This window comes from Camarhynchus parvulus, chromosome 1 (genome assembly GCF_901933205.1).
Source record: "Camarhynchus parvulus chromosome 1, STF_HiC, whole genome shotgun sequence".
Lineage (NCBI taxonomy): Eukaryota > Metazoa > Chordata > Aves > Passeriformes > Thraupidae > Camarhynchus > Camarhynchus parvulus.
Window position 1 is genome coordinate 63616771 of NC_044571.1, and position 27117 is coordinate 63643887.

A 27117-nucleotide genomic window follows, 5' to 3' on the forward strand; every position below is an offset into this window, starting at 1 on the left:
TTCCCCGGGCTGCCCCTGGGGCGGGCCCACGGCGCTGGGAGAGCAGCTCTGGAGGGAGAGGAGCGCTCCCACCTCCACCGGACCGCAGCTTTCCCTCCGCGAAGGCGCTGCCCCACAGCCCCGTACTGCGAGATGGCGGCGGGCAGCCGCCATTTCCCGCCCCTCCGCGCACCGCGCCCCGCCCGGCCCGGCCCGGCCCTGCCCGCTCGGGGGCGGTGCCGCCGCGCTGTCCCCGCTTCCCAGGGAGCGCCCGGCCCCGGCAAGTCCCTCCTCCGCCTCGGCACTGCGGGCCGCCTCCATCCCTCCCTCCCCCGGCCGTAGCCTCCTCCGGCGGCAGCGGCGGTGCCCGCCGGCCCCATGGCGGCGGAGCCTCAGCCCAAGGCGCTGACTCGCAAGCCCCTCCTGCTCAACAAAGTGGAGGGCTCGCAGGAGGTGGTGAACATGGCAGCGATAGTGCCCAAGGAGGACGGGGTCATCAGCGTCTCGGAAGACAGGTATGGGGAGTGGGTGTTCGGCGGGGCCGTGGCGGGGGTCTGTCAGCTCCCACCGGTGATGGTGGCAGTGCTGGGCCCGCGGCGCGGGGTCCTGGACGGTGATCCCCTGTCACCCGCGAAGGGATGGGGGAGGCAGACCACCAGCATCCTTGTGCCACTGTAGACTCCGCTGCTCGGAGTCCGGGCAAGCGTCAGGGTGGCGGTGGTCCAGCATGGGGACATTGCTTTAGGCAGACGCATCACGTCCCGGAGGGGAAGGAGCCTGGAGGGAGGACTATCCTACATTTCATGGACTGGAGCAGGGATCTCCAGCGAAGTGTCGCACTCCTCCTCCGCCGCTGTGTGGATCAGGACGGTGACCGGGCTGGGGCGCCGCTGAAACTTGCAGGACTTGAGTGACTTTTCTTAGCGTGGGAAAAATGGGATCCCCTTCATTACGAGGATTGCCGGAGAGTCTGTTGAGATCTTTGACCTTGCCTGAAGATTGTGGTAGCATTGGCTGGAACAGTAGTTTTGGTTCCCGTTTCCCCTCTCCAAACGTTTCTTGGTAATTGTTTAAAAATACCATGTATCGGTGATAAGATCTTGGAGTTAAATCCCGTGTTGAAAAGCTGCCAAGGAGGAGAATGCTTTCAGGCCCTTTAGCTGAGCTTCGCAGGGACTGAGGCTGCCCAGGGGCAACTCTGTCTCTCTGAAAGAGCTCAAACTTGATTCAGCTCTGCAGCTGGAGCTTCAAAATTCTATCTTGAAAATCTTTTATTTCACAATAAGTGCTTATTTTTCTTGCAGCGTCCATAAATAGTTATTTTAGGCAGGGTTTCATTGCAGCTCAGGTGTACTGTGTAACCTGTGTCCCAAGATTGAAAGACACGTGTTGTTGACCAGCATGTCAATATGTTTTGATACTCACAGGTATTTGGATGGACTGTTTCTGATGGATGCCTGTTCTGTTGAGTGTCTGCTTTTATGTCTCTGCAGGGTTTCTGAAAAACTGACAATATTTTCTTTCATCTTTGTCCTCACTGTGACTTAGTTTTCAGCTGTCAAATGTGTGCAAATTTAAGATCATTTAAGTTCATCTAAGCTAAGGTCTCCAAGTGAACTCTAATATGCCTGCTAGCAGGAGGAGCTGAGCTACTTAAACCAAGTATAAGGTCAAAGGAACTTTAAGTAGAATTTTACATTGTTATGTGATCACAATTTTATTGTCTTCATATTTTTATATATTTAAAGTGAAGTTGAATAAAGCTTGAGCTTGATTTGGTTCATTGTAGTTTGTTAGGCTTACTTAGCCAATTCTTTTTACCTGTAAGAAGGTATTCCTGAAATTTATTTCCTCTCATATAGATGTCTGTCTCAATCTCTGCATCTTCCCTCACCTTAGCAAAAATACGTAACTTTAGTTGTTGATGACAGGTTGATGCTCCAGGTTGATATTTCTGTGTAGGGAAGGGGATTGATGAGACATCTTTATTTCCACTAGTAACTGAGATGTCAGCTTCAAGAAACAAGCAGTGAAGAAGAAGTTAGGAGTTTCACACTAGGAAAGCCTGGAGGTTCCCAGGCTATTTTCTGTTTAAAGGAATTAACCAGGTAATGTGCCTGCTTGAGGGACTTGTTTGCAGCATCCTTGACATGCTACAAGCTATGATCCTGCCTTTGTTTATTCAGACATGAAGATGTTGGTTGATGGGTCTTTCATTTTCTGCTTGCATTAGCATTTTTATTGTAATTAAAAGATTAAGAGTGTAAAGCTGACTTGGAAGGAGTAGGAGGTTGGGAGTCTAACTTGGAGGTTTTAGGCTACCTGGGGGGAAAGCATAATTTGTCAGACTTTCAGTACCTGTGTAGTATGATTAGGCTTGTGCAGATCCTTATGGCACCTTTTCCTGTTTGGACCTGCCTTCTCCTGTCAGTGTTGACGTGGTTGTTTAATGGCCACGGAATGTGGAGGGTTTTAGAGCTTCCTGGAAACTGTTAAAGATCGTTATGGAGATGTTATCTGTCCCTTTACTTGTTAACCAAACAAGTGAGTTTTGTCCACATTTCCCAGCCTGTGATATGCACTGCTCATATGAGGAAAATGTTCTGAAACCTCTGCAGAGAACTTCAGCTGGAATGACTTGACATCTCCAGCAATTGCTTCAGGCTGGGACATCTGTACATGAAGGAGGAATTGTTTTGCTGGTGAATGGCTGAACACACCATTACTGAAGTTGCTGGTTGTCTTTGCATACCCAACAGCTAGGTCCCACTTTAAAGGTTTTCTTTGCTGCATGATGTGGCCCTATACACCTAAACCTTTAAAAGCAGGAGCTAGCTTGGTCTCTGGTCCCAGTTTTGTATGGCACCAGTGGTGTTATCTGGTTTTAAAAGATACAAAAGTGGTTTTAGCTATAGCTTGCAGACATAGTCATGAATTATGTAGCCATGCATGTTTGTAGCACATACATCCATAAATGTGTGTTGCTACAAACATAGATGTGTAAGAAATAAAATGAAAACCATGTAATAATAGAGAGTGTGGTTATTCCTCATAAGGAAAGACAAAGGGGGAGGAAAGAAGGAATCAGGGTGGGGGGGAGGAGGCGAAGCGGGTTTACATATTGAACTAGATTCTCAGAACTTTGTATACCTAACAGGGTTGGAGGTCCTTTTTAGTATGTCTCATTTGTACAGGTGATGCGCATAGATTTTCTCTTCTGAATCCTGGTCACTTGTGATAATTGACTGATGTTCATTGTGTCCTAATCTTAGTGGGTTTTCTAATTCTATACCTGGGCAAAATAGACTGCGCCTGTATCTACAGAGCAGCTGGTATGCATTGGAGGGATAAGATATTTTGTGTTTTTCTTCTAAGAAAAAGGATACACCTGTCTAGACAGGTGGAATTTAAAATAGTGGCAAAATTTGATATCCAGGAATGTATAAATCTCATGCAGGATGACTCTAAGAAGTTACATGCTCTTTCGCTGCCAGCAAACACATGGAATCAACAGACATACGTAGCCAAACATGTAGAGTCTTGAGTGATCCATAGCAGTGTATGCTCATGTGGAGCTAGAGTGGGATTTTCCTAATGTGCACAGCTGATCCTAAGCTGTCATCATCTTCTTCTGTATTAAAAGCATGCGCTACCATTTCAAAATTGGGAAGCATCCTTGTCTTTTGTTGCCTTCAGAGGGAGACGTGGGTGTTGGGCATGTCTGAAAAGTAGGTCACTGGTATGTCAAGTTCAGACATATCTAACTCCATGCTCCAGAGAAGATTTAGTGTCATTAATCTTACCTGAGCATGGGATACGGTGGGACAAGTGCACTGACTCACCCAGCTCTCAGTGCAGGCAGTTCTGCTCACTGCTGGCACACTCGTGTGTTTCTCAAGAGCCTGAAGAGCCTGCCAGTGCTGTGAGTGCCAGTTCAGCTGGGCCTCTGAGATGTGCTGATCGTGTGTCACCCATGTGCTGATCGTGTGTCACCGTGCGAGACTGGCAGGAGGGGCTGGGTGTCATCGTGGTAAACCTGCACTTTGCCAGCAGCACTCTTTTTACCCCTAGCTGGATTGTAAGTGAGGAAAACTTTAACAGAGGCTGGTGTAAACAACTTTCTTGGCAATTGCAAGCTCTGGTCTGTGCCCTGTTGTGGGTGGGAGTTCTGTGCTCACTTCCATGCCACACACCTTCTAAATGTATGTGTTGCAGTCAAGAACTGTTCTCCTTGAACTATTAACAAGAAGTAAAAGTTTTCACAGTTGTCCTACTCACAGTCAACTGAAAATTGTCAAAATCCTTTTATTTTAAAAGATGGGCATTCAGGTCTCTTTGTGACAAGATCTAGGAGAAAAATATCCCTTTATCCCACAGTTTTGTTTTTTTAATTAATTTTTTTTGTATTAAGGGAGTATAGACCTTTGTCTTCTCCATTACCTTGTATTATCTTCTTTTTGAACTCAGTTGTCTCAGCTTCTTCATATAGATCACTGTATAAACAGTGAGGCCAGACTGCTTATCTTATTAGTGTTTTCCTCTCACATAGAGAAAACTGTGCAGAGCTTGTATTGCTAGGTTTGGTTTACAGTTTGAGGGTTTTAAATACAGATGTGCACTTCAGCTGTTGTTCCAGGCTTGTGTTCCGGGTGTGCTAATGAGCAGGTTTTTTAGGGGGCACAACAACTTAATGTCCATCTTGTGTTAATGAAAATTTCTTTGCTAAACTAACAGTAGACTGGGAATGGGAATATGTGTATGTGACAAGAAATGTGGGAGTTGTCTTTGGCTTTGTGCTGATATGACTTCTAACATGGAGAACTGTGATCATTCCACCCTCAAGTATATCAAAAGCAATCTTTTTCTCCTAGTGGTTTTCCTGTCCAGATCCAGAACATTGGGCATACAGTGTCATAGTTCATGCCTGTGAAAAAGCTCTAATGGAAAGGTGGGATTCTTCACACAGTGCTGTATTCAAGCAGGGTGCAAGGGACCGCAGACCCTTGGTAAACTGAGTTTCCTTTCTCCTGTGGTGGAGTGGTAGAAAGTGATTGCTTTGCCCAGCAGTGTTGTTGCTGTACAGGTCTGTAATTCTTATCTAAGCACAGGGTTACATCACTGATTTCTGCTCTGCCTTGTATGTGGCTGTTGGTTCACAGCAGAAGTGCAGGTGCTGTGAGAACTGATTTTGAGGCTGTCTGTGTATGTTTATCAGTCTAAGCCTGTAGGTTCCACACCCAGGTGATTGCAGTATGAGGAGTAGCTCAGGCAAGGCAGAAGGTGTGGATGCTCTTTACAAGTGTAAAAGAACTTGTTCCTGCCTGGAGGTTCTTTAAATTTTGATAAAAACATAAGTCACCAATAAAATTGTTGATAGGAATTGAAGAGACCTAGTGCTGTAGATGGAATTTGGTTGCTCTTTTATTTTGTGTGTGTTTTTAAACGAAATTTTTTGGATATGTTGTAATTAGATGAGTATGTGTTTGGAATAAAGGTCAGAGTGGAGGTTAGTGCTGGCTGTTTGCAAGGAAGAAGCGGATGCTGGCAAGAGGCTTAAGAGAGAAGATAGGAGGTCCAAAAGTGCTTGGAAACAGACATTGTTGCAGATGTTGAAAAGTACTTGTTCCGGATTTGACTAACATGTATCCTGTTGAGATGCCAAAATCTGAGACTTGCACATAGAATATCTTGCTGAGTGCTTGTTGGGAGTGATAAACTCCACTTAGTAACTTGTGGGAGGCCTTGCAATGTTGTGCTTTTTAAACTCTCTGTGCCACTTTCTGCCACCACCTCTTGAAGTTTGTCTAAGCTTGTGGATCCCTTGCCTTAAGATGCTCTCCTCCTGTGTGTCAGTTAAAGATTTAAAGCACAAGCATTTAGTATCATCTCTCTGATCTGAGCTGTCCTGAAACTACTAGCTCATGTAGGTCAATGCACAGATTGATGAAACTTCTTCAGTTGCGTTGTGAGCTAATGGGCCCATGTGACAAAGTTCATGTCTTAACTGTGAGACAACAGCTGCAAAAATGTGCTCTGATGTGACTTGGAACCAGCTTCAGCAGCACGCTTGGGCAGCATGATAGAGTGGAACCTTAGGTGCTTGAGCCTTTCAAGTTAGAGGTGCAATGGCTTTTAGTCGCCTCTCTGTTTTAGAGATTATTCCTTCTATAAAAGATGTGGGTGAATTTATCTTATCTTACAAGCTTTATTTGAAATAAGAAGACCTACTTAATACACCTTTTTTTGCCTTCTGGTAGCCTCTTTTTGTGCCTGTTGCTGAACAGTGTTCTTGATTCAGCAAGTTTTGGGATGATGCATCTGCTTCCCGTATTAACCAGTTCTCATTTTTCTGCTTGTCTTCCCTGAGCCCATCTTAATTTCCCTGGCATCTGTTTACACAGAGACTGGATCTCTCATCAGTGTCTCACGTCTCTCAGGCTTGGTGACCTTCCCCTGCAGTCCCTCCAGTTCTGCAGCTGAACAGTGCTTCTCGCCGAGAGGGGACTGACTGCACAATACCACCTCTGTGTGTGGCCTGTGGACCCTGAAAGAAAAACAAATGCCAGTTATGGAAGTACAGTTCCATGCAGTACAGAGATGGCATATAACTAAAAATGCACTGTTGCAGGAAACTTGTTGGTTTTTCTCTTCAAGATAAGGATGTCTAGAGGAGGCAGTGATGCTGCCACACAAAATGGCTGCAATACCTTAAACTGAAGGAATTGCAACAGTTTTGAAGCTACTGAGTTATTTAAGTAAGGCTGACCTTTCATTGTGGGTCACTTAGCAGACTGAAGGTCTCAAATAGCATGTGACCATTGTAGCACAATAGAAATATGTCAGTAGCTTGTTTGAGCTACTTTACACTATTTTGTTTACTGAGACAGACTCTTTTCTTTCCCTCTCTCCAGCTGCGCTGGTGCCTGCATGGTATCTGCCAACACTGATCTGTGCATAGATTTCCCAGCAAGATCTTTTAGCTGTGTGATACTACATGGAAGAGAATTGCTCAAAAGTGGCACAAGTTTTGTAAAATGGTGTTTGTAACAGCCCTGAGAGAAGTCAGAAAATACTTGGCAGCTCATAGATCAAATTAAAAGAAGATAGTAGCGGGGCATAATGTAGGCACTGCGTTGGTGCTTCCTGGTGCTTCCATGGTCAGGAGCTCTGAAAGCTTCTTAAATGATGAGCAATGCCCTAAGGGGAGCAACTGGCTTTTGTACAAGTGTCTTCTGTGCATCACTGTGTTCTGTGCACTGTAACCTCTCAGACACTGAAGGATTATTTACCTAAAAACACTGCTTTGCTCTTTTTGCTTCATCACACTCTGCCCAAATATGAATGGGTTTGTATAAAGCTTCTGGTATCTGCATGTATTTGCCCAGAGATTTGATAAGAATTGAAGCAGTCCATAATGCAAGACCAGAAGCAAGAAAAAACACAGCTATTTCCCTTCTGCATACCATGTGAGGGGTGATGGGTGCAGCCATGCACTGCTGCATGTGACAGGATGGGATGGGGCACCATGGGAGGGAATAGGAGCCATGGAGTATTGAGGATGCACAGCAGGGTGCATCCTGCTCAGCAGAGCTTTGTCCTATATGGAGCATTTTAGGAAAGAGAAAACAAAGCTTCCTTCTTTATACTTTTGTGAGGTAAAGAAATTATGTGAATGGGAAAACTGTAAAACAAACATCCACACAGGAATTGAAGGTACCCTTGCAAGCAGTTTGGGTGAGGGGCTGGGGCAAGCCTGGAGAAGGAAAGGGACAGTTTTGTGAAAGAAGAAGCAGGAGAGGGCAAGTTTACCAGACAACCCTCCAGGCAGGGACCTTTACATAATCACAAAGCCATATGCACCTCTTGGGGTTCTTCATATGTCACAATCTGCATGCCTGACAGCTTGAAACTGCACATAAATAATGGCCAAAATTGATATTGGACTATCAGAAAACAAATAATACATTTTACAAATTAGACTGTGCCAAAATTTGAGATGAACACAATACTGCGTTCATCCTCATGAGAGGGAGAACAGTTGTGGAGGCTGGGCTACAAAATGTGTTGTTTCAATTTTTCTCTTAGTCAGGCTGCAGGAAATAGCATTGTGTAACTAACCTTGGCCAGACTTTGAACATATGGGCTTTGCTTGTCACATCATGTGTATTCACCGCTTAAATTAAGTTTTTCAGGGAACTCTTAAGGTTTGGAGCACTGAATCGAAGGCGATGCCAAAGCACAGTTCTGGGTAGAAAGCGCTGCTGTTCTGCTGCCAAGTTTACTGCAAAGTTTTGTCTAATGCTGTCTTTTATTCTCCAAGCCCTGTACCATACCCTCCTATTGTGAGGTGAAAGATCAATGTACTTAGCAGGTTTTTGCAATAACAGTGGTGATCGATCAGCCCCAGAAAGCAATGCTTTTGACCTTTAAAGGAATGTAATCATGGTTTCATTAAGAGTGGAGTCCTGTGGAGAGAAATCTCAGAAAAGGCTGTCCTAATGTGAAGTGGCCTATTTTGCCATCAGGTTGAATTATCTGGATTCAGGTGACAGAACAAGTACAGTGCTTTGTCTTGAAGGGATAAGGAGAGAAGATCCTTGCCCATGTTGAGAACGTGAGAGATAATGAGATTTTGCACCTCTAGCTGTGAATGCAAATGTGGTAAATTTACCTTTGGCTTCAGATTCACTTATAATAGCAAATAAAGCTTTAATTATATTCTTAAGCAGGAGGTGCATCTGCTTTGTGGAACACTTTGGGGCCTTAAAGTTTGCACTCATTTTGCTTATGTGCCAAATTATCCTTACTTTATAATTTTCTTCTTGATCCTAAGTGTTATTAATCAGTATCTTCTCATTCCCATACCCCATTCCTTTTTCCCATCCATGCAGAGGAAAACTCAGCCTCTTCTCTCAGCTCTGTGTTTTGCTAGAGCAAATGTGGGCTGTGGAGTCATCCAATGAATGGTTCAAATTGACATTTCAAAGGCATCATGCTTTGCAGCACCACGTGCATTGAGTTGTATAGAATAAAAGTAAGATTTCCAAGGAGGTGCCTTCAGCTTTATGGCAAGTGGCCTGTGGTCCTGCCTACCTTTTGCTGCATGCAGGGTTGGCTAAAGGCAGCTGCAGCATTTTGATGGCAGTGGAGGTCTTCTACACGTCTTGTCTGGATTTAGGAATCATTCCTTGCTTCACTCACTCTTTCAGCAGCTCCACCAACAATAAGCAGTTGTCAAAGGATGATTGCCCTTCTGCAGTTACTGAAAGTCCAGCAGGAAAGGTCATGCCTGTGCTGTTCTCCAACATCATGCATACAGCCCTTGTGCCTGTTCTTGTCATGTTGGTCCCATGGCTTCAGGCTCCTGTGGCACTTGATCAGGCTTCACCATAGCCTGCTTTCTCCTGGCCAGAAGCTTAATGGGAGGTGAAAGGATTTTTGCTGAATATTCCTGTGTTTTTTTGCTAGAGATAACTGTTCTCTATTCTTTTAATCTGCCGTGGGAACAATTTACTTTAGCATAGGCAGAAACAAATACTGAGAAAAACTAGAGATCTAAGTAGGGCAATGTGGTAGTACTAACATGGGGAAAAGAGGACTAGAGCAGTGTCAATGTTAATTGTGCTGAGGGCAGAGGGTGAAGAGGTAATGTATCTGTCAAATCAAAATTGACACCTTTGACTTTATTGACCCCTGATATAGTTTAATTACTGAAATTAAGAAGTTCATACTTTTTGCAGCAGTCAAGTGACATATTTTATTCTGTTCCACTGAGACCTATGTCCCATTCTGTCAGAACAACTACAATTCAGCCCAAAAAGAGTATTTTGGGTCTACCAAAGCCTTGCCTGGGCTGTTATGTGTGCTGCCTTAGCACTTGAGACTTTTAGTGCTGTATGATATGACTTCAAGTTTTCTACGTTCTGTTACATCTGAAGTTTTTGAGACTGCATGAGCTGACATTGGCAGCTGAGAATGGACCTATGCTGGATTCCCTCAGGCAGGAGCAAGCAGGGAAAGCAGCTCATGGAAGAGTATTAGCTGCAGTGGGTGGTAGACCACTAAACTTGGCATTATCTGTTACATACAGGGGTTGGTTACACAATGTATAGGCACTAATCCATTTCCAAGGAAGAATTCAGTCTCTTCTCCTCAGGAAATGAATCAGACTTCATAAAATGATCTCTTCTTGGTAACTTCTGTAACTGCCAGTAAATGAATGGGAATAAATTCATCCATCATCATGCTTTGAAAATGTCAACTGATAAGTGATCCTGCCAGATTTCCAGCAGGGACAGACCCATACAAACACTGAACTTCCAGCTTGAAACTCTGATCTCTGTTGTTGCGAAGTTCATTTGTAGTCAAAAGGCCAAAGCACATAAAATTACAGCAAGCTTGCTGTGGTGCTTGGAGTACCATGGCAGTCTGAGAGCTGTGAAGCACCAGTAGGTGATGAGCTGTGTTGGGATGGGCTGTTGCAGAGATCTTCTCTCAGCTGTTCTGCAGGCAAGATTTCCACAGGCTGCCTAGCTGCAGGCTTTGCTCTGGGGGAGTATTTGAGACCTCTGTTTTTTGGCATTTCATCTTCCTCTTTGCACACTCTTTATGTTTGCTAATATAGTTGAGGAGCACAAGACCAGGGGAAGGGAGGAAATCCCTCAGTAGCTTGTACCACTAATTTAGGTTCCAAAGTGTTGATTTTGGAGTGGAAGATGAAAAGTAAGGGTAGGGGGTTTTTTGTTAAATAAGAAATCCTGCGAATGCTGTTGGTCACGGTCCTTTGGTTTCCAGCAATAAGCTTTTCCACAAATACTGTCGCTAACCCATATAATATACCAGAGAAAGGAGTAGGAAAAGCGAGCTATGAATGCACTGATTGTTTTTAAAAAAAATACATGCTGTAGTGGCTGAAAAATGCATTACTTTCATCTGAATTCTGAAAGCTCCTCTGTGATTTCAGATGCTTTTGCTCCTTCTTTCCCTCCTTCCTTCATTCTTTGGGAGATGAGAGAGAAGCCTGGTGAGGATTTCCGTAGTAAGATTTTGTGACCAGGAAACCAAGCCATGAAGTTGTCATCCCCAACTAGTTTCATCCACAGCACCCTTTTGATCACAGCTTACATTAATTCTTCTAAAAACCTGATGACCTAAAGCCTCTCCTTCAAAGAAGCGGGCATGAACATTGTTGTCTGGTTTTTATGAGGTGTGAACGCACCTGAATGGATGGCCCAAGGACTGCAATTATTGAGGTTACTAGTGGGAAGCATGGCTAAACCTAACCAGCGGCTTGGTCTGCCTTGGTTGTTGTTTCCCGTGGTCTTTCCTGTGCTCTAGAATCGAACTTGTGTTCACATGCTCTTTTTGACATGAACAGACATTTTTACATGGTTTTAAGAGTCAAATCCTTTTAGAAAAAAGTGTTATACAGGTGTTAACTGTTATACAGGTGTTAAGCACAAAATCTGTATTAAATGTGTAGGCAAGTGTTTTGTATACAAAATGATATGGGAGAAGTAGATAAACAACCACTGACAACAATTCTGGAGACAGGAAAAGCAAAGAGCATGAGTAATTGCTTAGTGATCTGTGTTTGTGTTTAGCATGTGGATTAGAAAGTGCAAACAGTGGTTTCAAAAAGTGGTGTGTATGCATGTATTTACACCTCAGACTCAATGGTATTTTTCCAGAAATAAATGATACTGCCTGTGTTTGAAGGCAAGCTCCTAATTTGCAAGGTGGCTGTTGTGATATTCTGAAGCATTATCCTGGCAATGGTCATCTTTTTGTTTTGAGTTTCATTTCCCTTTATTGCTGTGTATGATAACTTCAAGCCAAAAAATGGTGTTTATTCAATTATTGACAAATGCCATTATACTAATGGCAGACTAATAAAAATGAAGGAGGGGAAGTGGGAAAATATGGACCACCTTGAGATAATATTGTGGTGTACAATGTAACAAGAAACAAGAGTTCTTGTGAGGGTAAGCAGCAAACCCCTTGTTCTCACTTCCCTGTTCTTTTAGACAAGCCCAGTATTGAACAAGATGGTTGGTGTACACAGGAATCAATACTGTTTCCTTTTTTTAATGGCTCTGTGAACCAGCTGGGAGAAATGGGCTGCTGAACCCATGGCTAGAAGCTATAGTGACTGTATTTCTAATCAATTAAATAGTGCAAGAATATATTTCAAGCGCAGGAGTCTGGCTGGCTGTGGTGTCTCATCGTTGGTATCAAGCACTGTTCTTGCCACAAGCCAATTTGCACAGCATCAAACAGTACCTATACAGGGTCTGGAAGTCAGCTTGTACCAGGGACTGTTCCCAGGACGTAGCTCGCATGCAGCTGCTGTTTCCCTGCCAGGTGGCCTTACTGCTGGCAGCTGGTCCCAGGCCTGTGTCACTTATTAATGTAGGTGTGTTTCACGTCTCCCGGAGCACCCAGGTCATGTGGCTGTTCCTCCTGGTAGGGTATCAGATTGCCTACAGGAAATTCATTCTGTGATTTAAAAAAAACAACCCCAAACCAGCTAAGCCACTGGTTTAAACAAGACTCAGCCCTTGAAGCTGTCATGCCTGTAAACATTTCTGGTGGTTGCAGATCTGTAACACTAAGTTTTAAAAAACCTGAATTTGAGACCAAAGTATTTTGAGATTCTCGAGATAACTTCAACCAGACATCCAGAGGAGGACAGGTCTCCTGTGCTAAGCAGAAGTGCATGTGCTTGCCAAATTCCTGCGTGTGACATTAGCCAGTGACCTGCAGGGCTGCAGCCAAGGCTGGAACCCAACTGGAGTACTGAAGTGGCATTCATGGCCTCTGTGGCCAAGTTCTCCAGTCAGACATCCGTGCTCGCTTCCTGCACCACAGGAGGCCCAAGCATTGGAACTGTAGCCAATGTGGATACATCTTCTGGCATTCCTCAATAGCTGTCAAGATATGTTTTCTCCGTGAGCCTTTGTTTCTGCCACCCAGGGTTGTATTTTTGGTCAGTTTGAGAAGAGCATTGCATGCCCTGTAGGTCTGGGAGATGGGACATGAATACTTCCTTATATGCCAGCTCCTTCCCTGCTTACACCATCCTGGGGTGGGATCTTTCCAGTGGGCTTGGTGTCATTGCAGCTGCTTTGTGCCTGCCAGTAAAAGTACCCAGATTTGTTCTAATAAATGTGACAGTCCCTTCGCTGTTTCAGGCCATGTGGAAGCTTTGGTCCTGTATTTTTGAAGTCATAGAACAGTGCTAAGCTGAAGTAATGACCGGTTTTGAAATACAAGTCACCAATCATCTGCATCTGAAACAGACAGTTGGACGCTAGGCGCTGAAGAAAGAATTCTTCATCTGGGCCATCCAGATCTAGAGCATAGCTTGAAGAAGATCAAGGAAATCCAGAGACCCTCTGCTGTGAAGTTTTACCTAAGCATTACATCTTTGAAAAGACCTTCAGTCATAAAAATTACATTTGTGCTCCTTTGAATTCTTAAAATACTTGAAATAAGACAGATGTACAGTGGTCACAGACCTTACCCCAAGCAGTTTTCTGCCCATACATTTTGTATTGCTGCCAAATTATTGTAGAAAACTCAAATAGGTTTTGTAGGTTGTATTAAAACTTCAAGGAGGACAGAAAATAAGAAACTTCCATTTCCTAATAAAACGGGTGATGCCACAAAGAAACTATGAAGAGGAATAGTTTTCTCTTCATAGCTTGTGAGCTCCTCTAATAGCCTCAATAGCTTGTGACGTCCTCTAACTAAAAAAAGCAAGGAAACTTCAGACACAATAATTAAATTAGTCTTCAAAGCACATTTTCAGTAGAAAGTACTTTATAGCTAGAGATGTTTGTTCTATAACTATCAAGGTCTCTCTTGTCCAAGCCTTGTCTAGTTTAACTGACACTGATAATGTAACAGAAGTTAAAGGTGTTGTTGGGGCGAAGTGTTGTGGGGAGTCTCTTCCATAATCTTACAGTTTTTGTACAAGCTGTTTCCATTTGAGTATCTGGTGGATGATTCACACAGTATTTCAGTCCTCGTTTTTCTTCTCCTTTACCCACTGTTTTGGGGAGAGTGATGTGTCTCCTATTAGAAAGAAATAGTAATTTCCTTTTGCTTCAATATGCAAACAAACACCAAAATTGTTGTGGCTGAGCGTTTCAAGAGGACAGGTGATACTTGGATTACTGGAGGAGTGCATGTACTTCTGCACAAGGATGATAGATTTCCCTTAGCTGTCATGGCCACAGTAACTGGGATGGGGCAGCAGCAGAGTCAGAAAATACATGTTGGATGCAGCATCATTGTTCTGACACTCTTTGGCATGGTGCTATCCTGTGGCAGTTGTGTTCTCCTCTTCCTGAACTTGACCCAAGTTTGCTAAGCCCAGTTTTGTGTCTCAGAGCCAGGCTTTCCAGTGGCAAGGATTGTTGGACTTGCCTTGTCTTCCACAGTCTGTTGCTGTTCCCTCTGGGATTGTGAAGGAATTTATAGATTCTAGGTTTTTTCTTGTGTGGCGTGTTTTGTTGTAGGAGCCTTTTATATTTTGTATGAAAAGTTTCTTGTTTAATTTTTGATATTAATCCAACTGTTCTCAAGATTGTTGATCTGAAATTCTCTAGTACAGGCCCTCTGATACTGACAAAATGGTGTCAGAGTATTTTAGCCAAGCCCTGAGTTGTTATAATATTATGATTGATTTTTTAAGACATCAGAGGATCAAGACAACAACGAAATTTCCTTTAAATCATGTATGTCTGGAATATCCAGGAATAAGAGCTGTACAATAATCTTATAGTATTTCTCTACAAACTCTGCTGCTTTTACTGTACTGCAGCATTGCACCGTCTTACTTTGGACACAAATAGAAATTCTGCTTGGCCTCCATTGCATAAAATCTTGTAGAAACAAGCGTTTTAACCATAGGCTGAGAGAAGTGTATTTTGAGTCAAATAAAATTAAATTACAAATAGCTATCAATTATGTAGACATAACAAAAACTACCAGAACAATATATATAACTCAGCTCTCTCCTTCCTGAGAAACTGATATTCTTTTCTGAAATCAAATCAGAGTGACAGTGGTGTTGCTATTTGGCAACATGATCTGTTTACGTATTAATCTGAAAAAATTAGGAAAAATCATCTGCTAAAGCTGGAAGTTGAAATGGAAAGGCTTCTTTGTAGAGAGAAAGAATGGGATGAATGTGTGATTATCCATCCTGCCTTGCAGAGAAGTTTACTTCTTGTTCAGTCAGTGCATATTCAGTCTTGATGCTATGAAAAAATGTAACTGCTATGAAAAAATGTAACTGCTGCATCTTTGATAAGCCTGTACGGTGTGGATTGGCTTGCACTGGGGTGTTTCATGAGAATCCCATTTTTCACTACCTACCTCTATAGTGGAAGCAGAATGCCCACACCTGTGCTCTTACCTTAGACCTGTTGGAGTTTGGTATGATTGTCTTAAGTTCTCCTGTGGTGCTGCTTTCTCTGTATGTCCAGGACTGATTTAGAAGCATCTCAAACATATGGTTTTTATCTTTCACTAATAGTTATTTTTGTAAATATTTCCTAAACAGGACAAAGTTTGGTTCTATGTGTTTGTTTATTCAAAAGCTAAGCTGCTTTGAACAGAAAAATGTTTTATTCATGGGACCCAGTAATAACTTGACTCAAGCTGGGGAAGAAAAGACAGTAGGAATTTAAGAGCCAGGGTTGAGACTTGAAACTTTCCATGAACACTGCAGAGGAAGGCAACAGAGGTGGAGCTTTTTCTCTTTCTTAAAATATGTATACATTTTGCAGTATGCAGTTGGGGAAAAAAAACCTTGACATTGAATTCAGATAGCCTGCAATAGTCATAACTTCCTTTTTCAAACTGTTGTTTCTTTTTCTCTATGCTTATTTCACAGCAATAGATAATGAACCTTTGTTTGTCTTAAATGCAAAAACCAGTTCCTGTCTGTTGAAAGTAAACACAGCCTAAAGGATTAAGTGTCCCAAGTAACAGAGTAAGAACTTTGTATTTGTGAGGTATCAAGGTGAGTGCAACTGCACTTTGGGGAAAAGCCTTAAAGTGAGAAATACTTTCCAGTTTACAAATTTGGAGGGTAGCTGTTGAGTGCAGCTGTTAGGTTTTCATTGCCTTGTATGTCACCAGGCTGCTTCGTAAATGAACAATGTGGAGCTGGACTTCTCCCTTTTCTTCTGGTGAAAGACAATCAACGTGCACAAAGCTGCCCTGATACCACAGTATTTGGGGTGGTGGCAGAATTTTGGGCTCTGGAGGGTTTGTCTTCAGCCCGTTACCTCCATTTGGATATACCTGTTATCACCAAAACTCTGTGCTCTTTCAGTTTCCTTGTCTGAGTGTTACTGAACTAGATGTTTGCTGCCATCCTTACTGCAGGCTTTGTATTGTTTGTACTTTATATCCTGTTCCCTACTGCTGTCCTGTTCCATTTGTGTTCTATCTCTAACTCCTCTCAACTCACTTTCTCATTTCCTCACCTTCCTGCTTATTAATTCTCTCAGTGACTCTTCCCTTATCAATTTGGAATTCAAAAAAGGCAGGCTGTCTCCTTCCTGCATGAACTTGGAGCAGCTGCACATCCTTGCTAATGCTGCTAAATATCAACATCCAAGTCAGCTGATATGGAAAGTGAAATGGGGCAGCTTGGATCAGGAAAATCATTGACACCAGAAACTGGTAAAAACCACCTTGTGCGTTGGTGATGTGAAAAGGCATTTAGTGTGTTTATGTGGATTCATCTGCCAAGTGCTGCCTTCTGAAAACCTGAAGTACCTCCTCTATGCTTCTGTGGTCCAGCAGGAGTCCACAATAATTCCCAGTTTATTGCTAGGTTTTTTAAAACCTGTTTAAATCTTATTAAAATGCATTGGATTGTTATGAGTAATTGAGAGACGGTGGATGTGTGATGCCTCCCAGACATGAGGGAGTGGGAGGGATGATGGGATGATACAAGCAGCAGAGAAATGGGAATCAAACGGGAATAGTTTCTTTCATTTGCATTGGGTGGGGGGAATGGCAATATTTGCCTTTGCCCTGCTGCTTCAAAGCTGACTTGGTGAGGAAGGGAACACCATCTGGTTGAGGAGGAATGTGAGCTTCCTCTGCAATTACTTGTGGGGATGCAAATACTGAAGCCTTGCTGCTGCCAGGGAGAGGTGACCTTGGTAGCCTTATACCTGCTGGTTAATGGGTGTTCCTGAAAAAAGAAAAACAGGGATGCAGAGGGACTATCTGCACCTTTCCCACAAACACATACACATCTGAAGCTTAAATTCTTGCCAATAGCATGAGTAATTTTAAAAGGCTAAGTCTAACAAGACTTGTAAATCGCTGTCAGCTGTTGTTGAACCAGATGCTGGAGGCAAAACTCTGGGGAGAGAAATAGCATGGTTGAAATGTGTGTTAAAATGAAGGGTGCCAGGGGAAGAGACAGGGTGGGAGAACTGATGGCAGTACAGAAAAATAAGCTCTAAACTTTTAAGAGCATGGCTTGGAAGTAACTGGCTATTGGACTGTCTTCTTTGGTTCCTATGTTCTAAATAGATTTAATGGTTGACCACTGGAAAAGGTAGGACACAGATCCTCAGCATTCACTGGCTTTTAATTAGCGTGTAGCTGGCATACCATGAACCTTTGTTTCCTTCTACAGAAATATTTTCCTCTCAACAACTGATGAAACAAAACCCTTAAATGCTCTGAAAAAAAGAAAAAGTGAGTAGGAAAAGCAAAGACAAACCTTAATCTTTCAGACTTAAGAGTGTGAAGCAAGTATTTCAAAGATGCAGTGCCAGGGGGAAGGATGCATTTGTGGAATGATATGGTTGTGCATTTCTAACAGCCTTTGTTAGCTTGTATTTCCACTGTGCAGTGTAGATGATGAATATGTGTGTACTTCCAAAGTAACCCATTTGTTCACTGCAGTGTTTGAGGTAATAACTGCTCTCAGTCTTTCCTGTAAACTTGCTGTTCCTGTCTATTGGTGTTATTTACAGCTAACTGTCCATCTGATCTGTTTTAGGGGCCAGATCCTGTCCACAGAACAGCTCTGTCTAATACTTTGTCTCCTCCCGTCCAACTGGAATGAAAATTGATTCTAAATACTGGCCTCCATGTGCCCTGCCTCCCTCTGATGCTCGGTAGTTGAGACATCTCTCAATTAAGTAAACTGCTTAACCTGCTGCAGATTGTTAATAATTTTCATTTCTTGATAACTGCTCAGAAATTGCAAACATCCCTCCAAAGCTCACTGTGTGTGCCTGATAAGAAGACACAATTTACTTCTATTAAATATGACATGTGGAAGAGAGTTACTGGACTGTCAGGTCATTCCTGGGTGTTTTCAGCATGTCTCAGACACCAGGACAGGAGAGTGGGAGGAGGAACTGCTTGACACAGCAGAACACGCATGGATTTTGAAACTAACAGAGGCAGTTTTAGTCTGTGGGATGTGTATCTCATGGCTTGAGATGACTGGACGTATTGTCTCTTGGCATAGTAATTTAACTGTCTGTAAGGAAAGCTGTTCCTCCCCTCCCTGCCTTCTGTGTAAGAAGCAATCCTGTCTGACCTGCAAAAAAGTCAAACCAGAGTTACAAACATGATTTTGTTTTTCAGGTGGTGCTGAGCCTGCAAGGCCACAGGATCAAAAAGGACCCTTCTCTTATTTACTGTCTTTACCCCATCTCAGCTCATCTTTTTCCCCAGCAGATGCTGTGAGCTGATTTTATGCTTTACCTAATAGCACAAGGATTTACTAGCCCAGTGGGTTGTCTCTAGCTGTCTTCTACCTTGTATTACCATCTAAAATCCGGTGTCCTCTGCCAAGGTCAGCAATAGATTGAGTCTGCTTCAATCTGCTGCCATTCTCTGCTTCCAATGGCCCTGGAAGAGGCCAAGTCGTTACTTCAGACACCTTTCTTTGCACTGCCTATGCTAACTGGTAGCCTTCCATTGGAAGGCAACATCCATAGATGCAAATACCCCATCACTGAAAGTGTTCTAGACCAGGTTGGATGGGACCCTGAGCAGCCTGATCTAGTGGAAAGTGTCCCTGCACATGGCAGAGGGTTTGGAAGTAGGTGGTCTTTAGCTCTCTGGTAAGGAACTTCATCTTTATACAGGATGAGTAAAGTTGGTCAGGTTTTTCCAGTGATCATGTAGATTTGCCCACTATTTAACTTAGCAATGACTTTGAAAATTCTTGCTTTGAAATTATTTTGTCTTGAATCCCTGATTCCTGTAAATATATAAATATTGACACCTTTATTGTAATTACCATGCCTAGTAGCATGTAGTAAGTACTTACTACTTTTGAACCTGTCGTGGGTTTACAGGAAACAAGTTTTCTGGGAATGGAGTGGCCAGAGGCCAATAGGTGTCCAGATTTTAAATTGACACCAGGCTTGGCCACTGAGGGTGGATGCGCCTCTGAGAACACAGGAGTTAGAAGCAGAGCACTCCCTTGGGCTCCCTCTTTGATTTCCGGCCAGCAAAGAGCCAAGGCCTCCCCTGCCCGGCTTTGAGCTGGGCGGGGGAGGGAAACCTGCGGCCTGGCAGAGGTAGGCCTGACCCCTCAAGATGGAAGGGTGGTGGGGGGCACCAGGAGGCGTTGGGCAGCCCCCCCCCAGGAGAGACAGAGGGAGAGAGGCCCCGAGAAGATTTGGGCAGCCCCCCCCAGCCAGAAGACGAGAGAGAGAAAGCCAGTACGGGCCTGTGGCCTTGAAGTGATATCGGCCTGTGAAGAAGGAGGGGGAAGGGGGGAGTGCAGCGGGGAAGGAGCCTGGCCGCGTGTAGAAGTTTGTTAACCCCTTTCTGGACAATGAAGACCTCACAGAGCATTTGGACCTTTCCTGGAGGGGAGATGGAGTGGATGATAAAGAGGAAATGGCCAAGAGAATGACAGTTGGAGCAGTGAGTGAGGTTGGGAGAGTAAAGAAGGGGCCGGAAAGAGATGATGGAGTAGCTGGTTGCTGGACTCTTTTTGGTACAGCCATGGACAGAACCATGCTTCCTCGCGACACAGAGGCTGCATGCAGGGGGGAGGCGATGGCTCAGAACTGAGAGGGTTCAGTTTTGGAGACCCCCCGGCCCCAGGGGGTAGACAAGTATGGGGGGGACAAGAGGTCCTGAGAGTGAGAGAAAACTGTGCTTTTTTTGGAACTGGTCAAAGCACCCTTAAAAGGACAACCCTCGAAGCAGCTCTGATCCATGCACGGTGGTGAGAGCACTGGGCATGCAAGGAAGAGGTCACCATGGCCCCAAGAAGGACTCCTCTCCTCTTGATGGACTGAAATTGAGTATTTACAGGGTGATGGATGGAGAGTTGAAATTTGGAAGATGTATTGGAAATGTGGTGGGGGGAGGAGGAAATGCTTTTTGTGGAGTTTTCATTTTCGAGGTGTGTGTGTGCATGTGTGTGTGTGTGTGTGTTTTTTTTTCTTTTGTAGTTTAGTTAATAAACTTTTTTCTAAGGTAGAGGCCTGCTTTGCTTATTTCCTGGTCACATCTCACAGCAAACACCAGGGAAGTATATTTTCATGGGGCACTGGCATTGTGCCAGTGTCAAACCATGACAGAATCTGAAGATGTTATGCTTTGTATTAGCTTGTAATAAGATTTAAAAGTGAGAAGCTGCCAAGCAGTGAAGCATGTCTTTAGAGATGACTTTGTCTCACAACCTCAAATCTATTTCTTCCAAGATCATACTGATATTTTCCCTATGATTGGCAGCAGTAAAAATCTGGAGGATGCAAGCTGAGACAGCATCTGGACAGGAATTGCAACCCTCTAAAAATGCCAGTAAAGTAAGGTAGAATAAGGTGCTAGCAAAGAGATTGTTATAATATTTGATGCTTTTGCCATGAACCAGAATCTGTCGCTTATAGCAAAGAGGAAGTTACCCTTGAGACAGTGACTGGGTAATTGAACTGAGGTTGCTACAGGCTTTGTTGGTTTGGTTAGTCACCTGAGCGGTGGTGTCCTATCAGGACACAGTTCCACCAGGCATCTTTACAAGACTGCACTGCAATATGTTGCACCATTTCACATATTTGAAGAATGTATTTTTTGTACCTGAGAAGCTCCTGTGTCTTCCCTACACTGCTGCAATAGACAAGGCTTTCCTGTTCTGTTTTCACAAGGGGAAAGTTTGATGCAAAGGGTCAAGATTTTTCTTGGTATTTGATAGTGTCTGCCTATTGCTCTCCTTTATAATTTTCTTTTCACCTCTCTTGCCAGAAACTTGTGGTTCTGGGATTGCCCTTGAGAGCTGTGGCTGACAAATCCTCTGTTCCCTTCCCTAACAGTCTGGACTAGTTGTCTAACCCAAATTAGCAGATAAGCTGATTGGGTCTGGTGAGATGTCGTGTGCAGAAGAAATTACTAAGTGGATAGCGGTGTATTGCAGAGAGAATCTAATAGTGACAAATGTATTTTTTCCTCTTTCATCCATAGTTTGTAAGTTTTTAAATCCTGCCAGCATGAAGAAAAAACCATGTACAACTGCTGCAAATAAACACTGCTAGGGTACGTACAGGAAGAAGATGCATAAAGAAAAGAATGATAATGCTCTTATAATTTAGCAGGTTGTTTGTGTCTGGATTGCTGCATTTAGTACAAAGATGACAGTTCAGACAGGATATTGTCTCATTAGTGGGATTGGAAAGCAGGTAAGGGGAACAGAACACAAGAACAGCTTTTCCAAGAGACTGGAAAGATTGATTACCTTAAAGAGGCAGCATGTAAGAAATTATGAGTATACATAGCAATTAACCAGTGGAGAAGGTAGAGACAACAGAACTTCTAGTCTCGTAGGAGGAGAGCAAGAAGATGTTTATTGAAATTTGCTGTTTCAAGATTGAAATTTACTGCTTTAAACATGATAGAATAAAATTAATACAGTATGGACTACAATGCTGAAGAATAGAAAAACTGCAACTAGGCCATATGAAAGAAGTAGCTGAATATAAAGAGGCCCTGCATGTTTGAGAGATATTTTTTAAAATAATAAAACCTAAAGTTTAGGATGGAATATTCAGTCTCACAATACAGGTTTGAAGATGGTTTCCATTCAACTCTGTTGATTTCCATCTCCCCATGCAACCCCCACGAGAATGCAGAGATGACAAGCTGACTGGCTTTTAAGCCCTTGAACTGCCAGATCACTTTTAAATTACAGAGTCAGAAGTTGGGTTTTGCTGGGCTTTGCTGGCACCTCACAACACACTGCAGTATGCACGGTAAGAAGAAATATGAGAGCCTTTGGTAAAGCATTTCAGGGCTACAGTTCCTTTGCAGCTATTGTACAAACCTTTCAGGACAGGGTTTGGTTTGCATAGCTTTGCCCTGCTTTTTTGATCCCTTTTTGCTGGTGCTAATTCTGTTGACCTTGCTGGTTTCCTTCCCAGACTACTGAGACTCCCCAGCCAAAGTTGTCCAGCTGGGCCAGAGCAGCAGAGTGGCTTCTTATCTCCTCTAGAAGAGTAAAGCCTGTAGGAGCTGAGGACAATGAAAATATCTCTGAGTCAGGCTGCCCGGAGGGGAAAATGGTAATGAGCAGAAAAGCTGAGGGAACATTTTATCACCCATGAATCATTGTTCAAGTTCAGCTGGAGGAACTGGAAATGTGATTTCTCTGCAGAAAGTCCTTGATGCCTCAAGAAGAGCATTAGCAGAGGCACCTTGGTGTGGCACAGAGCACACAAATACATTTCTAGTAGACATGTTTGTTGTATCTGAAAAAACAGTACTGTAATTGTTCAGCAGTATTTAAAAATCAAAAGCCTGTCTCTTCTTATAGAAAGTGTTTCAATGAATGATGCAGATGACTTAGGTCCAGAAATTAAAATGCTGAGAGAGGGCACCACCCTAAATATGTGGAAATGTGGCTTCCTTCCTCTGCAGTAAAGGCATAATTTATTAGATGTTACACTGGATTGTTAACCAAACGTTTATATGAAAAATAAGTTGAGGCCTAAGGGTATGACTTAATTTAGAGCTTGGGATCAAATATCCATCTTCTCCTGTAAATTAACCTTTATGTGACTGTGATTTATTACAAAGCACCATACTGGTGGTATGTATTTTGAAAATTAGTATGTTCAGCTTTCACTTCACAGATCCACTTTTTTATCAGTTGAATAATGCATTCATTTTTGAGCAGAGTGAAGCATGCAAGACTTAAAAATTATCAATAAGTTGATAGCCAGTAGGATTTTTGGAGAAAAAGTGTTTTGCTGGACAGGTGTTCCAACCAGGCAGCTGGAAGGAGGACAGTGACCTGGTGGGTTCTAGTTCTTCACCTTTGCTACATGGGCAATTTAGAGGGGTGTAGCAGAGTTTGTTTCTTGCAAATTCTGGATCCACTGGGTATTTTTAGCATGGTTCCACTGAGTCACTTACTGCATAGCAGGCCTGTATTTTAATCTAATGAGGATCTTTCTAATAACTTCCATTACTGAAACATTTGAATGTGGGAAGGAGGTGAAAGTAATTGGATTGCAATAATTAAATCATCCAATGCAATTACCTTCAAAAGGTTGTGTGTTTATGCTTCCTGAATGCAAACAGGAATTGATCAGTACGGGCAGCTCCAAAGCTGCATCTGTTCTGGAAGGGAAATCATTTGGTGGGGTATGGGTGAAGGAGGTCTGTGGATAAGAGAGAGATGAAGATCATTTTGTTACCCCAAAGATCTGTAAGGAAGACTGGTCCATAATTTTTAATGTAGAGGTAATTTTGAAACTTTGCTTGGAAGAAGTCCCAATGTGATGTTACACTTGTTTAATTCTTTCCAAAGCTGTAGGTTCATGCTCACTGGGAACTCCAGCCCTGCATTTACAGAAAAATTTAGCTTCCCTACAGCTGGGATGTGGTGTAGTCACTACACTGCTTCTTATGACACATGATGAGAACTGATTTTGTGGAGCTGCTGAAGACCTGAGGCAGCTTGGCTCTCTGAACCTTGTTCTAGTAACCTCAACGTAATGGAGCATTTTTCTGTGGTTGTGACTTATGGTTCAGTTTTTGGGTCTCTACTTAACCAAAGTTTCCGAAGTGGAAACTGGTCAGAATGTGGTTTTTGTCCCATGCCTGAAGAGCAGAGCTTGCACTGCTCCCAGGCATGTGTACTCAGCTAGATGGAAAAATCACTGAACTGCATTGTTTATTGTCCAGAAAACTGAAAAATGGGTAGAAACTGTTTCACAGCTGAGTAGTAAAGCTGTCATGTCACTATCTGATTTTTTTTTTTTAGGTCATAAAAATTAATTTCTCCTGATATTGTCTCCTATAAATCTTTGGTTTTTAGTCACTTCCCACAAAATACCCAAACAAGCCTTCTATGTAAACCAAAACTGTGTTAAATAAAATGGTGTCAATTTCTCTGAGGTGTAAGTACAACTGATGGGTATAACACCCTGAGAAACCCATGCAATCCTCTTGCTGCATATAACCTACCTAAACTTTGACATTTTCCCTGTTATGCAATGTGCATCTGCATTTAGTTACAGCAGCATGAATTAAATAGGGAAACATCTTATTAAGCATGGTTTGACTGCTTAGTATGCTTTGTGTGACAAAATTCCTGCCTTTCAGTCCATCTGCCTGCTTGCTGGGCACTCTGTTTTGTGCAATGGTTTTTTTATATCACTGGGTGGGATTGACAGCACACTTGAATGTTCAAGTGCTCATGAGACTCCTTCCTTCCTCACAGCTGGTGGCTGAGCTACTGCTCAGAGATCCAGCTGCCTCCAGCACACGGGTTTTGGTGTGCTCCTGCGCTGTTCACATCCAGGGCTGTGTGAAGTCCTTGCTTGGTTCACCCCCCTTCCTGTTTCTCTGGTGCTTCTGAGCTTTGTGTATGAGGATTTCTGGATTGGTGACAATGGCAGCAGTGTTTTGGATACAACAGCAGGATGTCAAAGGTGCTGGTTGTTGGGAGCTGGCCCAGGTTCCTCTTGAAGTCAGATCTTACTGCTTCTGTGGCTTTGCAGGGCTTGAAAGATACAGAGCATCTCTCATTATTCAAAATTATTCTCAGTTATTCAAAATACAGATACAGGGTATCTTATCATTATTCAAAATACTTCCATTTTATGGGAAGCCCAATGATGAGTTACAGACCAAGGTTACCATGAGGATATTTTATCTTCTAGAAATGCCTTTATGTAATCAGTGCTAAGAGAGAACCTCTGTAAAACAGTCTGTCCTTCAGAACTCTTTAATCTTTTCCCCATACATTTTCCCCCTTTCCTGAACTTGTAGCTTTTGCAGTTTAATTTCAGAAACTGAACCTGCCCTTTTGTAATATGAAAGACCCTAGACCAGATCTACAGTGATCATAGAATCATAGGGTATCCTGGCTTGGAAGGGACCCACAAGGATCACCAAGTCCAACTCCTGGACCTGCACAGGACTCTCCAAGAATTCCACAGCATGCCCGAGAGCTTTGTCCAAATGCTTTTTGAACTTCAGCAGGCTTGGTGCTGTTACCAATTCCCTGGGGAGCCTGTTACAGTGAAGAACTTTTTCCTAATATCCAACCTAAACTTCCCCTCACTCAGCTTCATGTCGTTCCATCAGGTTCTATTGCTGGCCTCCTGAGAGAAGTACCTGCCCTTCCACTTTGCCTTGGCAGGAAGCTGTAGACTGCTACGAGGTCCCCTCTCAGTCTCCTCCAGGCTGAACAGGCCAAGTGAGCTCAGCCACTCCTCATGTGGCTTCCCCTCCAGGACCCTTCACCATCCCTATAGCCTCTATCGCATGCTCTCTAAATAGCTTTATATCCTTCTTATACTGTGGCTGCATAGCTGTACATGGTCTCAGTCTCAGAAAAAGTCCAGTCAGTTAATCTTTGACTGGTTCAGCTGAAATCACACATTTGTTCATCAAAACCAGGGAAAACAAGGTGGCACCTGGAATGTGCCCTAACATTTCAGGGTACGTGCAGAACCCTCCATCCCAGTTGTGTGATAGGCTTTGTGAGAATTAGTATGGGTGAGTCTGAGTGGGAGACAGTCATGCACTTCCCTGGGCCTTTGGTGTTGGGTTTGGTGGGGGTGATGTGGGAGTACTAGGGTTTTGTCTTGATTTTTTTTTTTTTTGTTTTGCTTTTCATTTAGGAGGACATAGGATAAGGACTGTTAGAAAAAGTCTTCTTGTTGCCTGAGGCTTTGGCACTCTGCTATTACATTTCTATTTGTTTTCCCTGACATGCAAGCTGGCCCATAAACTAGTTCTGGTTTTGATTTTTGCTTGTATATGCTTTCTTTCAAATTTTATTGGAGAGATGGAACTCCTCATCACTGGTTCCAGTACACTGGCAGTGATTCATGAGCTGCCACTAAGCATGAAAGATCCTTTATTCACAGTAGGGTTCCATATCACTGAGCAGGGGAAGTCAGAATCTCTTCACATCTCTGCAAAAAGTCTCTGGACACATTGGGAAATTTATAGTACTGTATAATTCAGCTTATGCAGTTGTTAAACAATTTTTCTTATCCTACTTCTATTGGCAGTGTGTCCCTGCTAAAGGTGATAAAGCCATCAGTGGTGTACTTGGACTTCAAAGGCTACTATTGTCATGTTTGTTTAGTGACACCAGGTAGAGCTTTTGCTGTCACAAATGCAGATACTTAGTTTCTACAGAAACATGTCTTTTGAACACTTCTGAATTGTCTGTTATTGGATATTTAGGAATAGGTGGAGTTTCTTTTCAACACTGAAGAAGTCTTCAGTGTATTGATGGTAAGAACATGTGCTAGTACTCCATTAGATATGCCTGAAACCTCACAGATTGGACTAATGCTTATATAACATCATAATATCTTTTTGTTTCTTCTGTCAGTGAATAGCTGGAGGAGTGTTTTAAAGGACTTTTCACAATAGTTTAGTGTATTCCTTTTCCTTTTTCAAAACTGTTCTGAAACTGTGTTAAATCAGTTCTGTAATTAGAACAGTGGACAGTAGGAAATGTTTCTTTTTAACCATGTCATTTGCACTGTTCACATATCCCCCTTTCCCAAGGAGCTATTATGTGGGGTCTCTGAATAAGCCTGATGACTTTAGAAAGTGACAGATTAAAGTTTCTGCACCTCTGTAATTTGTGTCCTC

The 27117-nt window shown here is 43.0% G+C and overlaps 1 protein-coding gene across 1 annotated transcript in view; it reads left to right on the forward strand.

Annotated features, from left to right (window-relative positions):
* Positions 1-246: 246 nt before the first annotated feature.
* The window catches only part of WDFY2 (WD repeat and FYVE domain containing 2), a 60719-nt gene continuing 33848 nt past the window's right edge, over positions 247-27117 (forward strand). The window contains exon 1 of the mRNA XM_030954759.1: positions 247-494. Within this exon, the coding sequence (XP_030810619.1) occupies positions 358-494 (137 nt within the window). The 5' untranslated portion in view covers positions 247-357. The remainder of the gene's footprint in view (positions 495-27117) is intronic.